This window comes from Panthera onca, chromosome B1 (genome assembly GCF_046562875.1).
Source record: "Panthera onca isolate mPanOnc1 chromosome B1, mPanOnc1 haplotype 2, whole genome shotgun sequence".
NCBI lineage: Eukaryota > Metazoa > Chordata > Mammalia > Carnivora > Felidae > Panthera > Panthera onca.
This window is the reverse complement of record NC_138342.1, coordinates 72,797,376-72,813,258: the sequence shown is the minus strand read 5'-3', so window position 1 is coordinate 72,813,258 and position 15,883 is coordinate 72,797,376. Positions and strand designations below refer to the sequence as shown.

The following is a 15,883-nucleotide window of genomic DNA, read 5'->3' as shown; positions in this document are numbered from 1 at the left end:
AAACCCACAAGCCGTTGAGATCATGACTTGAGCTGAAGTCAGACGTTCAACCTACTGAGCCACCCAGGCACCCCATCAGTCTATTACTCTTGTTACTCAGTCATGAACTCACATGAACCTGAGTTTGTAGAGGGAAAATTTTCCAACACAACCCAGAATCATAAAATATCTAACTAGAATAGAGCTTAAAAAGGAACTCCATAAATAAGGAACCCCTCAAAAAGGTAAAGAAAATGTAACCCAAATAGGATAAGGGATGAATTGGTAGCAGATTCATCTTAACTGGATTTGACATTCATCTCAAAAGAAAGAACAGGATTTCTATTCTCCTAGTCCAGGTAAAAATTATCTTACTTCCCAAACTAGTGCTATATTCATATGTCTGCTAATGGTTATTTACCTCTCAAGCATTGGTTTTTCATGTTGAAAACAAAAGTACTGTATTTACAGGACATTTAAACATTCAGTAAGAAAGTAAATGCCAGCTTGGAATATAGTGTCTGGAATATAGTAACCTTATTGTGAACACTAGCCGTCTCCCTTATCACAGAGTCTCTCTGACTCAGCTCCGAACAAAATTCAACTGCATTCATATTGGTTCCTATAAAGAAATTCTATTGCTCTATTTCTCAAGTAAATATTGGCTATTACCATGGAAGAAATCCATTCTGTTTTTGTCAACTTCTCGAAGGTATCTCTTGCCATTTGTAAGTCCACATCAATGGAAATCGTTTCTACAGATTCTCTTTGGATACAAGAAATGTAAACAAAACAAAACACATAAACAGATAGAAAAGAATATTTCTAAACTTCATACATATTTATTGCTTTATTTTATTAAATAGCATATATAAACATTTTTCTTACAATTTGTCTCCTTTCAAAATTATGAATTTTTTTGGCACACAAAAATAATTATAAAATTTATATTCTCCTAAAAGAGAGTAGGTTACTATTATTGCTAGAGTAGCTACAAGTTTGGGTTGCAATAATGGCAAAATTTCATAGGCTACATCTGAGAACCAAAAACGTTTACCCCCACACTCAGCCTGTACACTAAAATCTGAAACTACCCCCGCCCCCAACACACACAACACACCTTACCATCATCTACATTTACATTACTTTAGGATTCCACTGTTTCATTAGCATGACTTCACTATTTCAAAAGACACTAGCCCAGGCAAATGGCTTGATTGTTCATTATAGGAACTTCCTGAAAAGACCCATTAACTCTTCAGTGGAAAGCATTAACAGATAGTTTATGCTCTAAGATTGTCTGAATCTCTTGCCTAAAGTTGTTGCCTTGCTGTTTCCACCCACCCTGGATCACTGTATCTTCTCCCAATCCTAATCGAGCCTCCAGCTTTCCCCTCCCATGTTGAAAGACCTGGCCTAAACCAAACTGCCAATTCTTGATAAATTCCAACCTAGCTTTCCCTCTCAGAAACACTATCAAATCTTTGTTTAGGTGTGGTGTTTTCCTGGGTTCTGTTGGTGATATTTGAAGAGACTTGAATTCTGTCAAATAATTTTTTGTAATGTTCTATCAAGAAATACTTTATGCTTGCTGAATAACTGGTCAAGAGTAATGCCAGGGCTAAAATATTTATGCAAATATTCAAACAAAGTATTTTAAATCTCCCCTTAAAATATTTTGTCCTTTGCAGTCTTTGGCATCTTAAGACCAAACCTCGAGGCTCATCATTCCTGGGAGGATACTTTTCCACTTTAGTAAGATAATATTCTAAGTGTAGAAAATATTCTATATGCAGTAAGGATTAGCCTGAGGCTAGAGCAGGGGAGAAAGAGAAAACACTGTTTGGCAGAGTCCCTGTCCTCACTTCTTGCCTGGAAGGATGGCAAGAAGAAGAACGCAAATGGGAGAGGGAGAAGGCAGAGGGAAGCAGTGTCTGATTTGTCTTCTTCCACCTTTGACTGGGATATGTGGGGATGAACAGAGATGCTTTTTTTGGACTCTAGAAAGATAGTGTGTTGCGGCTGCAAGTGGGAAGCCACGGCATTCAGTTTCCCTGGGTTTCTCTGGTTCTCACAAGAAGTTGTTGGACTCAACAGTTCCTCGTGTCCCCTTGAGGAGTGACTGAGAGTGCAGCTGGATTAAGAATCAGTGGGACAGGAATGAAATCTTGCCATGCGCAAGTGTGTATAGAGCTAGAGTATGTTATGCTAAGAGAAATAAGAGGTCAGAGAAAAACAAATATATGATTTCACTCATACTTGGAATTTAAAAAATAAAACAGATGAACATATGGGAAGAAAAAAAAAAAGAGAGACAGAAACAAACCATAAGACACTCTTAACGTTAGAGGACAAACAGGGTTGATGGAGGGAGGTGGGTGGGGATTGGGCTAAACAGGTGATGGGTATTAAGGAGGGCATTTATTATGAACACTGGGTGTTACATGCAAGTGATGAGTCACTAAAACAAAACAAAACAAAACAAAACAAAACAAAACAAAACAAAACAAAACAAAAAACAAACCAATGGGACAACTGGGGGGTTGCACAGAGGCAAGGAATACATGCAACATGAGTTAAATGAGTGCCACCTACTGGCCAGGTGGGGGTACAAGATGTGTAGAACTTTTCAGAATCAGTCAGGCAGCTTGGGGCCTACTCATCAGGGAGAGATGAGACCTGACCTAGTGGGGGAGGGTTGGACTGAGTTATATCCACTACGGACACACCAGTAGGGCACTGGCCTCCAGAGAAGGCAGAGGGCAGCCTAAGAGCCTTCATGCTCTTATCCTCCTTCTCTCTTAAACACTGTTAAATTAATTAAACAAGGAGGCCATTACACTGGGGGTAGCTCTATCACCATGATGGCCTACGTATGCAAACCAAAATCTAAGCCTGTAAATACTTGTTATAAAATCGAAACCAAAGTACAACTAGTCACAAACAGCCAACTACATTTTAAGCTATAGCCAATCAGGGGGCCCGGGTGGCTCAGTTGGTTAAGCAACCAGCTCTTAATTTTGGCTCAGGTCATGATCTCATGGTTTGTGATTTTGAGCTCCCCATCAGGCTCTACGTTCCTGGTACGGAGCCTGCTTGGGATTCTCAGTCTCCCTGTCTCTCTGCCTCTCCTGCACATTCTCTCTCTCTTTCTCAAAAATTAATAAATAAAACTTAAAAAAAAATGTTTTAAGCTATAGCCAATCAATTAATTTCCTTTCTTTGCTTCTGCATCTTCTCTACATAAGTCTTTCCACTAGCTCCTGTTGATGGAGTGCTCTAATCACTTCCAATTTGGTGCTTCCCAGTTTGAATCAGTATTTGCTTAAATAAACTCTTAAAAATTTTAATATGCCTCAGTTCATCTCTTAACAGTTCCCAGGCACAGTGTTGGAAAGCATAAAGCGAAGGGAAGAAATATAAGACCAAATATAGAGCATTTCACAAAGGAACTGTTTATACTATTGGATCAGACCAAGTGTCAAACCAAATAGAGAAATTAGATTTTCCTCTGTAGTAGTGAATCTAGTTAAAGATAAATAGAATCTATTTTCCCTACTGATGCCACCACAAAAAGAACTGCCAAGTGCTGCCTTGGCCTCTAAGTACTGAAGCAATGTTAGAATGATCACTCACAGATACAAAGATCTTGAAAAAAAAGCACATCATTCCTTCCAATCAGGTAACAGAGGAGGGCAGGGCAGAGGAAGTGAACAATGTGAATTAGGAATCACAACTTATAGTGGTCTTGCAGAAAATTACCTTACAAAATGGAAGAATTTTATACCAGCCTATGGTGTTTTCTATGTTGGACTTTTTGTTCAAAGATAACATAATTTACAAATTAAAATGACTGACTTGAAACATTTCATGCTAAAGATTCCCCAGTGTTTCAAATGAAGGTAAATCTCATTTAAAAATTACCTTTTCTTTAAAAAACTTGCAGTCAGACAAGCAGGAGATGAAAATATCATCCTAACTTCGCTGTAAAAGTCATAACACAAGTGTTAAGTCATAGCGTATTATAAAGCAGGTCTCCTTTTATCTTATGCCCAATTATTTAACCGAAGACATGGAATCATTATTAATAAAAACAACTCCTCGGGGTGCCTGGGTGGCTCAGTCGGTTAAGTGTCTGAGTTTGGCTCAGGTTATGGTCTCTCAGTTCGAGAGTTCGAGTGCTATGTCAGGCTCTGTGCTTACAGCTCAGAGCCCAGAGCCTGTTTCAGATTCTTTGTCTCTCCCTCTCTCTCTCTCTCTCTCTCTCTGCCCCTCCTCTGCTTCTGCTCTCTCTCTCAAAAATAAATACATTTTTTTAAAAATAAATAAATAAATAGACAACTGCTCCCTTACAAGTCTTCCAAATTCTGGATATAATTTGTGCTGATAAATCTCACCAAAACCCTTCATAGTTGATTCTACCAAGTCACATATATTTAAATAAAATCCTCCCTTCTGAAAACAGAAATTTATGGAGTCCCAGAGTATAAACTATGAAGATATAAAAAAGAGTCCACTTTAGTGAAGGCTTTGCAAGACACAAAGTGTTTTTGATTCATCCTGCATCTCTCACCTATCAAGGTGCCTGAGAAACCATATGTCCTCAAGATAGTTCTGTTAAATAAATGATGAATGAATCAATGACTTCTTCAAACTATGAGGTGGTGGAAGAGAATCATGGTTAAAATGCAAATGCCTTCACAGCAAAGCCAAACCCTCTCTGTCTTATATTTAGCATAAAATGACCATGGCTTCAAAACCAATTACAAGTGACTTATAATTTATCAAACAGAGCTACCTTGTAGCCATTTCATGTTCACTGCTTCCTCTTGTCACTGCCATCCATTTCTCTGTCAGGGACTGGTTAATTTGGCTTATTTCTGGCAGTATTTTCCTGGAAACATTTGTGGAACTAGTATCCTTCAAGGAAGAAAGAAAAATGATTAGGAAAACACAGAGCATGTGCACATGCTGAGTAATACATACCACAGTAAAGCCTGTGACACAGGTGGTAGGGAGGCCCGCCCTCTCAGACAGTGGGGTGTGGTGACAGGAGTTAGGTCTTCAGACTGGCCTGGTTGTTCCGGTGCCTAGCCGTGGCCACTTTGCTTGGCCTGCGCCTTAGTTTTGTAATTTAAAAATGGGATAACACAAAATAATTGAAAACAGGGACTCAACCAGGTACTTGTACACCAATGTTCACTGCAGCAATATTCACAATAACCAAAAAGATAGAAACAACCAGTGTCCATCAATAGCATCAACAGATGAACATCGTGTATTCATGCAGGAGAATATGCAGCCATAAAAAGGAAGGAGATTCTGACACATGCTGAAACATGGACAAACTTTGAAAACATTATACTAAGTGAAATAAGCCAGATACAAAAGGACAAATATTGTATGATTCCACTTATAGGAAATCGGCAACTTCGGAGAAAGTAGATTAGAGATTACCCAGGGCTGAGGGGTCACAGAACAGAGACTTATTATTGTTTAATGGTTACAGAGTTTCTGTTTGGGGTGATAAAAAAAGTTTTGGAGATCATAGTAGTGATGTTTGTACAATATTGTGAATGCAATTAATATCACTGAATTGTATACTTAAAAATCATTAAAATAGAAAAGCATATATATATATATATATATATATATATTACCACAATAAAATGGATGAGATAATATCATCTCTCTCTCTCTCTCTTTGCTCTTGTTAAGATTAAATATTAGGTATACAAAACCTGTGGATTATAATTGTATTCAATAAATACTAGTTTCTTTCTCCCCTTCAGTCAACCATAGATTTTTCCATTTAGATCAGTGGTTTTCAAACTTTAGCATGCAATAGAATTACCTGGTGATCTTGCTAAAGCATAGATTGTGGAGCCCATCCCCACAGTTTCTGATTCAGGAGTGGAACTCAAGAATTTGTATCTAGCAAACTCCCAGGTGCTGCTGCTGCTCGTGGTGGTATAGGGACCACACTTTGAGAACTATGGTTCAGTTCAATACCTGAAACCAAATGGCTCAACCAGAGCCGTCAGAAATTACTTGTCTGGAAAGAAAAATCTGTCTTTTTAATGTAGTCTTCCAAAGACATTAGTGCTCTGCTCCATGTTATACCTCTGCCTCCACTGAACTTGTAATGAGTCAGGAAATTAATTAACTAATTAATTAATTATTTTTTAGGTAAGCTCTATGCCCAACATGGGGCTTGATCTCAAGACCCCGAGACCAAGAGTCACATGCTCTACTGACTGAGCCAACCAGGGACCCCATGAGTCAGGTAACTCTTCATTTTTGTTTAATGCTTAAATAAAGACCTCTTGAACAAGATGTATAACAGTGACTTCTAAAGTTCCCTTCAGCCTCCTGATCTGAGTCCTAGGTGTCCCCTCTAGTTCAATCATGAGAAAGCTTTTTTTCTGCCCACATCACTGGCAACTTAGGACAATGAAGTGCTCCCTCCCTATTGGCACTTACACATACTCTCTTTCAGAATCCCAGCTCCTCTGAAGTGCATGACATCTTCTACTGTAATCATCTCCCAGGGTCCTTGTCACTCCCTTTCAACACTGAGAACAATAGTACCTTGCTGTCTCCCTCGGCACTGAGGTGCCTGTTGTTGTTCTTGGCAACTGAAGAACTAATAAACATGATTTATGTCCCACCTGGATGTTTTCATTTTTTCTTTTTTCATATGAGAGAGAGAGAGAGAGAGAGAGAGAGAGAGAGACTCCCAAGCAGGCTCCATGCTCAGTGAGGAGCCTAACACAGGGCTCCATCCCACAATCCTGGGATCACAACCTGAGCTGAAATCAAGAGTTGGACGCTCAACTGACTGATACACCCAGACACCCCTGATCTCCCAATTCTTGATCTCATCTCCACACTTTCCTCTCCTCAACTTCAACCACCCATACCCTGGATTAGGGTTTCATATGGATGCTTTTGACATTTTTGGTCAGATAATTCTTTGTTGTGAAGGTCTTGTGCATTGAAGGATGTTTAGCAGCAGCCCTGGCCTCTACCCACAAGGTGCTGGTGGCAGCCACCCCAGCATCCTTTCTACAACCTAAAATGTCTCCAAACATTGCCAGATGTTTCCAGGGGCAAAATCATTCCTAGTTGAAAACCACTGCCCTAGGTACAGGTGATACCCTATGCTTTGTAATCATCAATAATTGTTTCACCTTCTAAAATTTCTATTAGAAACATTCTCTTCTGGTTACCATGCACCATTTTTCTGATTCTCTTACTTTAGAGTGAAACTCTCAATCCAACATTCTTTGATGCTGGAATGAGTTAAGACATTGGGGACCGCTGGAACAGAATACATGTATTTTGTATGCAAGAGGACATAAATTTTTTTTGGTGGGGGGGAAGACAGAATGTTATGGACTGAATGTGTTCCCCCCAAATTCATATGTTGAAATTTTAACCCTCAGTGTGACAGCATTAACAGGTGGAGGCTTGGGGCACCTGGGTGGCTCAGTCAAGCATCTGACTCTTGATTTCAGCTCAGGTCATTATCTCACAGTTCGTGGGAGGAAGCCACACGTTGGGCTCTGTGCTGATAGTGCAGAGCCTGCTCAGGATCCTCTCTCTCCGGCTCTCTCTACCCCTCCCTTGCTCCCTCTCTCTCTCTCTCTCAAAAAAAAAAAAAAAAAAAAGAGGTGGGGCCTTTGGGAGGTGCATGGGTCATGAGGATGGAGCTCTCATGAATGGGACTAGCACCCTTATAAGAGACTCCAGAGAGCTCTCTTGCCCCTTCTGCTATGTGAGGACACAGCAAGAAGATAGCCTTCCACAAACAAGGAAGCAGGTCCTCACCAGACACCAAGTATGCTAGCCCCTTGATCCTGGACTTCCCAGACTCCAGAACTATGAGAAGTAAGTTTCTGCTGTTCATAAGGCACCTCGTCTATGGTGTTTTGTTAGCAGACAGAGCAGACTTACTTCCACTTGCTTTAGAGTGGAACCCACTCGAACATTCTTTGAGGCCATTAGGATCTCCAATCCACTGACCCTATTGTTTGGTCATTATTCATCCTCCGCCTCATCCTCACCCAGCTTAGAGCCCATGGTCAGCACTATAATAAGTCCCTTGCAAATACTTCCTACTCTGTCACTTTCCTATTGTACTTACCTAGTAAAACTCCATCTGTGGTTAAAATCAAGTCTGGATTACTCCAAAATTGAATCCAAACAAAACCGAATCCAATCCATTCACTGGAGAAAATTGCAAAACCGTGCTGACTGATTTCGCTTGAAGTCTACTACCACAAATGTCAAATGGGCACCCAACACTGTTTAGTAATTTCCCACAACATTTGCTTTCTCACTCTCTGAGACAACTACTGCACACCTTCCTTTTATTCCCAAACCTCTAACACTCCTCTTCTCTTCCACTCACTCCCAGATGAGGACCGTGCCTTGTGTGTCACTGAAGAAATTAAAGCCATCAGGCACCTTTCCATCATCACCTCTCCCCCTCCCCCCCGCCCCACCTCCACTGTTCCTTATTAGAATAAAATAAATATTTCTACATTCTATAATACCCCTAATTCTATAAATACCCCTACATTCTATGTGGACAGAATCCTGCCTCTTCTCTCCTACTGAGGGACATTGCTTCTGCAATTATCCATTCTTTCTCATGCACCATCATTTTCTCCATTTGAATGGGATCATTCTCCAAAATAATCTCTGTGCTCATCTTACTTGACCTCTCAGCAGTATGTGACAGGATTAGCCACTTCTTTCTGGAAATACCTTCTCTTGCCTTGATAACACACCCTCTCCTGGTTTTCCCCCATCTCAGAAACTGGCCCTTTTCACTTTGTCTTCTGGCACCTCCTCATTGTCAGACCTCTAAATGGAGAATTCCCTCATGGCTGGATTCTGTCCCCTTTCTCTTCTCATTTTTACTCTCTTAATAAGGTAAGCTTTCCTCCAGGCCTCAGCTTCAAGTACTGTCTATACTTGGACAACTACCATGTCTATATTCCAGTGCTGACATGCTCCCTGAGCTCCAGATTAGGACATCCAACTAAGGCTCCAGATCTCGTCTTCAAGGACATTTCACACTGACCACATCTCACCTACCTGCCTCCATCCCATATAACTCTTCACCCTTTCCTATGTGCTCTGCCCTTCGGGCCCTCTCTCTGTCCTCACATGCTAAACAAATACTTGGCCACAGGGTCTCTCTATGTGTGGTTCCCACTAGCTGGAACACTCTTTCTTTGGATCTAAGCATGGCTAAGGTATCCAATTAATGTCCCAGCCACTGAGAGGTCTTCCCTAACTGATATTTCTTTCTTTTTTTTTTTTAAAGTTTATTTATTTTATTTTATTTTTTTTTATTTTATTTATTTATTTTTTCAACGTTTACTTATTTTTGGGACAGAGAGAGACAGAGCATGAACGGGGGAGGGCAGAGAGAGAGGGAGACGCAGGCTCCAGGCTCTGAGCCATCAGCCCAGAGCCCGACGCGGGGCTCGAACTCATGGACCGCGAGATCGTGACCTGGCTGAAGTCGGACGCTTAACCGACTGCGCCACCCAGGCGCCCCTAAAGTTTATTTATTTTTGAGACAGAGAGAGACAGAATGAACGGGGGAGGGTCAGAGAAAGAGGGAGACACAGAATCTGAAACAGGCTCCAGTCTCTGAGCAGTCAGCACAGAGCCCGACGCGGGGCTCGAACTCACAGACCGTGAGATCATGACCTGAGCAGAAGTCGGATGCTTAACCGACTGAGCCACCCAGGCGCCCCCCTAACTGACATTTCTAAAGAAGCCCACTTCATCAGTCTCCCACGACCTGCTTTGTTTGCTTCAGAGCACTTATGACTCTCTAACACAATGTTACTTATTTTGTATTTACATATTTATTGTCTGCCCTTCCCTGTAGAATCCAAATGCCATGAATGAGAGCAACCTTGCCTGTATTATTCACTTTTATCCCAAGCACCGAAACCAGAGCCTGAGACACAGCAGGCAGCTGTAACAGAATGGCTGTAACAGAACAGACAAGTACAACCCAACCAACCCAGCAGCACAGAAACCTTTGCCTCTGACCATTTTCTGTCCCAGAGAATATAGTAAGAATCTGTATGGATGTCATGGTTAAAACATTCCTGATAATTAAAAAAAAAAGTACAAATTGGGAAAATAACTACATACAGCATACCTTAAAGATACTGAGGGTTCGGTTCAATTCTACCACAATAAAGTGAATATTGCAATAAAGTGAGTCAAATGAATTTTTTGGCTTCAATTATGTTTACACAATACTGTAGTCTATGAAGTGTGAAAAAGCATCATGTCTAAAAAAAAAATAATGTATATATCTTTTTTTTTTAAGTTTATTTTGAGAGAGAGATTGCAAGCAGGGGAGGGACAGAGAGAGAGGGAGAGAGAGAAAATCCCATGCAGGCTCTGCTTGTCAGTGCGAAGACCAGTGCAGGGCTCGATCCCATGAACTGTGAGATCATGACCTGAGCCCAAACCAAGAGTTGGACACTTAACCAATTGAGCCACCCCAGGCACCCCAGCAATGTATATATCTTAAGTTAAAAAATACTTCATTGCTAAGAACTGCTAGTCATCATTTGAGCTCTCAGTGAGTCATAATATTTCTTCTGATGAAGGTTGTAATCTTGCCTTGATGTTGGTGGTCAGGGTTGGGGATAGCTGTGGCAATTTCCTCAAATAAGACAACACTGAAGTTTGCCATATCAATGGGTGCTTCCTTTTACGATTTCTCTGTACCACATGATGCTGTTTGGCAGCATTTTACAGAGCTTCTTTCAAAATTGAAGTCAATCCTCTCAAACCTTGCTGCTGCTTTATCAACTCAGTTTATGTAAAAATATAGATCCTTTGTCATCATTTCAACAATCTTCACAGCATCTTCACCAGGAGTAGATGCCATCTCAAGAAACAATTTTCTTTACTCATCCATAAAAAGCAACTTCTTATCGATTCATAGTTTTATCATGAGATTGTAGCAATTCATTCACATCTTCAGGCTCCACTTCTGATTCTAGTTCTCTTGCTGTTTCCACTACTGAAGTCTTGAACCCCTCAAAGTCCTCCATGAGGGCTGGAACCAGTTTCTTCCAAACTGCTGTTAATGTTGACATCTTAAACTCTTCCCATGAATCATGAATGTTCTTAATAGAATCTAGGACGGTGAATCTTTTCCAGAAGGTTTTCAATTGACTTCGCCCAGATCCATTAGAGGAATTACTATCAATGACAGCTGTAGCCTTTTTTTTTTCTTTAAGAGAGAGGGTGCAAGTGAGCAAGGGGCAGAGAGGGAGAGAGAGAAGCAGGGCTCACCCAAAGCAGGGCTCAGGTTCACCCGATGCAGGGCTCGAGCTCACAAACTCGATCATGACCTGAGCTAAAGTCAGATGCTTAACTGACTGAGCCACCCAGGCACCGTCAGCTGTAGCCTTATGAAGTGTATTTCTTAAATAATATGACTTGAAAGTCAAAATGACTCCTTGATTCATGGACTACAGAATGGATGTTATGTTAACAGGGATTAAAACAATATCATTCTGGTTGTACATCTCCATCAGAACTCCTGGATGACCAGGTGTACTATCTATGAGCAATAATATTTTGAAAGAAAACTTTTATTTTTTTGGCAGATCTCAGCAATGGCCTTAAAATATTCTATAAACCATGTTATAAAGAGGTGCTGTCACCTAGGCTTTGTTGTTCCATTCATAGAGAACAAGCAGATTAGATAAAGCACAATTCTTAAGGGCCCTAGGATTTTCAGGATGGTAAATGAACACTGGCTTCTACTTAAAGTCAGCAGCTACATTAGCCCCTAACAAGATAGTCAGGCATCCTTTGAAGCTTTGAAGGTAGGCAGTGACTTCTCTCTAGCTATGAAAGTCCTACATGGCATCTTCTTCCAGTGGAAAGCTGTCTCATCTGCATTGAAAACCTGTTGGTTAGTGTAGCCACCTTCATTAATCATCTTAACTAGATCTTCTGGGTAACTTGCTGCAGCACTTGCTGCTTCACCTTGCACTCTGATGTTATGGAGATGGCTTCTTTACTTGAACCTCACAAACCAAACTCCACTAGTTTCAAACTTCTGTACTGCAGCTTCCTCACCTCTCTCAGCCTTCATAAAATTGAGGAGAGTTAGGGCCTTGCCTTGGATCAGGCTTTGGTATTAAGGGAATGTTTGATCTTCTATCCAGACCACTAAAACTTTCTCCATATTAGAAGTAAGGCTGTTTCACTTTCTTATCATTTGTGTGTTCACTGATGTAGCACTTTTTATTTCCTTCAAGAACTTTTCCTTTGCATTCACAGCTTAGCTAGGTTTGATGTGGTTTTCAGCCTGTCTCAGCTTTCGATGGGTCTTCCTCACTAAGTTTATAATTTCTAGCTTCTTATTTATTTAAAATGACATGTGACTCTTCCTTTCACCAGAACATTTAGAAGCTATTGTAGGGTTATTAACTGGCCAAATTTCAATATTGTTTTGTCTCAGAGAATAAACAGGAAGGCCCAAGGAGAGGGAGAGAGACAGGGGAACAGCCAGTTGGTGAAACAGCCAGAACACACACCTTTCAGTTTGCCACCCTAGAGGGGCATGGTTCATGGCATCCCCAAACAATGTCAACAGTAACATCAAAAATCACTGATCACAGATCACCATAACATATATAGTAATAATGGAAAAGTTTGAAATATTGCAAGAATTACCAAAATGTGACATAGAGACAAGAAGTGAGCAAATGCTGTTGGAAAAATGGTGCCCATAAACTTCTTCAATATAACATTGCCACAAACCTTCAGTTTGTAAAAAAACGCACTAAAGCAAAGTGCCAATATAATGAGGTACATCTGTATACTTCCACCTCCATACAAGCATTTCACCTGGAAATATGATAAAATCCTCTCTGTCACCAACTGGGAGGGTACTATGGTACGGTGGGTAATGGTTTAAGCTTTGGAGCTGGATTGCCTGGATTCAGCTCTGCCACTTAGCAGTGCAACGGGTGAGTCCACTTCTCTGAGACTCAGTTCTTTCATATATAAAATGGGGGAAATAATACCAATTGGAATTGACATGAGGATTAAATGTGTTGATTGACTTGGAGTATTTTGATTGGTCCTTCATGCATGAGGGCTACAATTAACACTAATCAATTAATATTAATCACTGCTCTTAATATTATCATTAATATTACTTAATAATAAACAGTGTAAAAACAATGAATTTAGATTTGGGGTCTCATCTCTCAGGAAGCCAAATGAGGAAGTGAAAATTACAGATTTTTTAAGAAGCATTCTAACAGAGGATCTTATTATTTTAGTAAAAAATATGAATATACACAAATGATACAATGTTTCAAATACTGGTTTGAAATCTAGAGGAAAACAATGATTTTTAAAAGAAACAGAAAGCGTAATAGATACCTTGTAAGTTGTCACAAAATTGGCATGTGTTCCAGCAAAAATGTGCTTGACTTGAACATCCACAAGTCCTAAAAGAAAGTCATAAATCCATGTTTATTGTTTTTAGAAGTAAAAAATAAATCTTTTGTTATAAACCTAAAACTACTTTGAAAAAATAGCCTTAAAAAAAAACCTGATATATTACCAAGCTAAATTTACTTATTTATTGGCAATTAGTATTCTTCTAAATGAATTTTAACAAGCACCATAAACGATTTATTTTGATCAGCCTACATGTTGCATACACACTTAGCTTAAAATTTAATTTTTCATGCACTTGCTTAATGAAACCAAGGTGATGTGCTTTAGATGTACTTTTTTTAAGATTTCATTTTTTAAAGTAATCTCTACACCAAAGGTGGGCCTGAACTCACAACACCGAGATCAAGAGTCACATGCTCCTCTGAGCCAACCCGGCGCCCCTAGAAGAGGTTTGATTAAATATATAAAAGTATATCTTTCTGATAATTCATCAACTTGGGATCTTTTTTGTATTACCTTAATATTCAGAAAAAAATTACTAAATACTCCAAGAATCATTACATAAGAAAAACTGCATATTGTCTTAATTAAAAGTAACAGTACTAAAAGAACCAGAGGTCTATGTACTCCTGTGAAAGGAAGATAAATAATATTTCTCCTCCAGTGGCATCAATTAAAACAAAATCATGACTTAGTGGAACCACTTTTACTCTCAGCAGAAATCAGGCAGGTAACATCAGTGTTCTCTGTCAGAGGCTCCGGATGATTTGAGCAGCTTTTGCAACTTGGTCCGCGACCAAAAGATACCACCTGGCCTGTGGTGTAGACATACGCAAGGGTATGGTAACTGCAAGAGAGAGAATATAATGAAGACCAAGGTACTCACTTTTTGAGAAAGATGATGTCTCCTAACACAAAATAACAGGTTTATCTACTAAGTACTCAGATACCTTATTATAATGTTAGGGTGAGAGGGTACCAAATGATGTGGTTAAACAAATGGTAGGTGAATATTAACTTTTTTTTTTTTTTTGCATAGTAACGCATTTATTTTTTTTAACATATGAAATTTATTGTCAAATTGGTTTCCATACAACACCCAGTGCTCATCCCAAAAGATGCCCTCTTCAATGCCCATCACCTCCCCTCCCCTCCCTCCCACCCCCCATCAACCTTCAGTTTGTTCTCAGTTTTTAAGAGTTTCTTATGCTTTGGCTGTCTCCCACTCTAACCTCTTTTTTCTTTTTTTCCTTCCCCTCCCCCATGGTTTCTGTTAAGTTTCTCAGCATCCACATAAGAGTGAAACCATATGGTGTCTGTCTTTCTCTGTATGGTTTATTTCATTTAGCATCACACTCTCCAGTTCCATCCACGTTGCAACAAAGGGCCATATTTCATTCTTTCTCATTGCCACGTAGTACTCCATTGTGTATATAAACCACAATTTCTTTATCCTTTCATCAGTTGATGGACATTTAGGCTTTTTCCACAATTTGGCTATTGTTGAGAGTGCTGCTATAAAGATTGGGGTACAAGTGCCCCTATGCATCAGTACTCCTGTATCCCTTGGGTAAATTCCTAGCAGTGCTACTGCTGGGTCATAGGGTAGGTATATTTTTAACTTTTTGAGGAACCTCCCCACACTGTTTTCCAGAGCGGCTGCACCAGTTTGCATTCCCACCAACAGTGCAAGAGGGTTCCTGTTTCTCCACATCCTCGCCAGCATCTATAGTCTCCTGATTTGTTCATTTTGGCCACTCTGACTGGCATTAGGTGATACCTGAGTGTGGTTTTGATTTGTATTTCCCTGATGAGGAGCGACATTGAGCATCTTTTCATGTGCCTCTTGACCATCTGGATGTCTTCTTTAGAGAAGTGTCTATTCATGTTTTCTGCCCATTTCTTCACTGGATTATTTGTTTTTTGGGTGTGGAGTTTGGTGAGCTCTTTATAAATTTTGGACACTAGCCCTTTCCGATATGTCATTTGCAAATATCTTTTCCCATTCCGTTGGTTGCCTTTTAGTTTTGTTGATTGTTTCCTTTGCTGTGCAGAAGCTTTTTATCTTCATGAGGTCCCAATAGTTCATTTTGCTTTTAATTCCCTTGCCTTTGGGGATGTGTCGAGTAAGAGATTGCTACGGCTGAGGTCAGAGAGGTCTTTTCCTGCTTTCTCCTCTAGGGTTTTGATGGTTTCCTGTCTCACATTCAGGTCCTTTATCCATTTTGAGTTTATTTTTGTGAATGGTGTAAGAAAGTGGTCTAGTTTCATTCTTCTGCATGCTGCTGTCCAGTTCTCCCAGCACCCTTTGTTAAAGAGACTGTCTTTTTTCCATTGGATATTCTTTCCTGCTTTGTCAAAGATGAGTTGGCCATACGTTTGTGGGTCTAGTTCTGGGGTTTCTATTGTATTCCATTGGTCT

The 15,883-nt window shown here is 40.0% G+C and overlaps 1 protein-coding gene across 2 annotated transcripts in view; it reads right to left on the bottom strand.

Moving 5' to 3' along the window:
• The window catches only part of HERC6 (HECT and RLD domain containing E3 ubiquitin protein ligase family member 6), a 61,744-nt gene that overhangs the window by 28,302 nt on the left and 17,559 nt on the right, over window positions 1–15,883 (bottom strand). The window contains exons 7-11 of one of the 2 annotated variants that reach the window (XM_078445917.2): window positions 14,166–14,308; window positions 13,441–13,508; window positions 4,778–4,899; window positions 3,904–3,963; window positions 652–745 (exon numbers count right to left, since the gene is read on the bottom strand). In XM_078445917.2, coding sequence (XP_078302043.2) covers window positions 652–745; window positions 3,904–3,963; window positions 4,778–4,899; window positions 13,441–13,508; window positions 14,166–14,308 — 487 coding nt within the window. The remainder of the gene's footprint in view (window positions 1–651; window positions 746–3,903; window positions 3,964–4,777; window positions 4,900–13,440; window positions 13,509–14,165; window positions 14,309–15,883) is intronic. The other variant, XM_078445918.2, reaches the window with a different exon arrangement.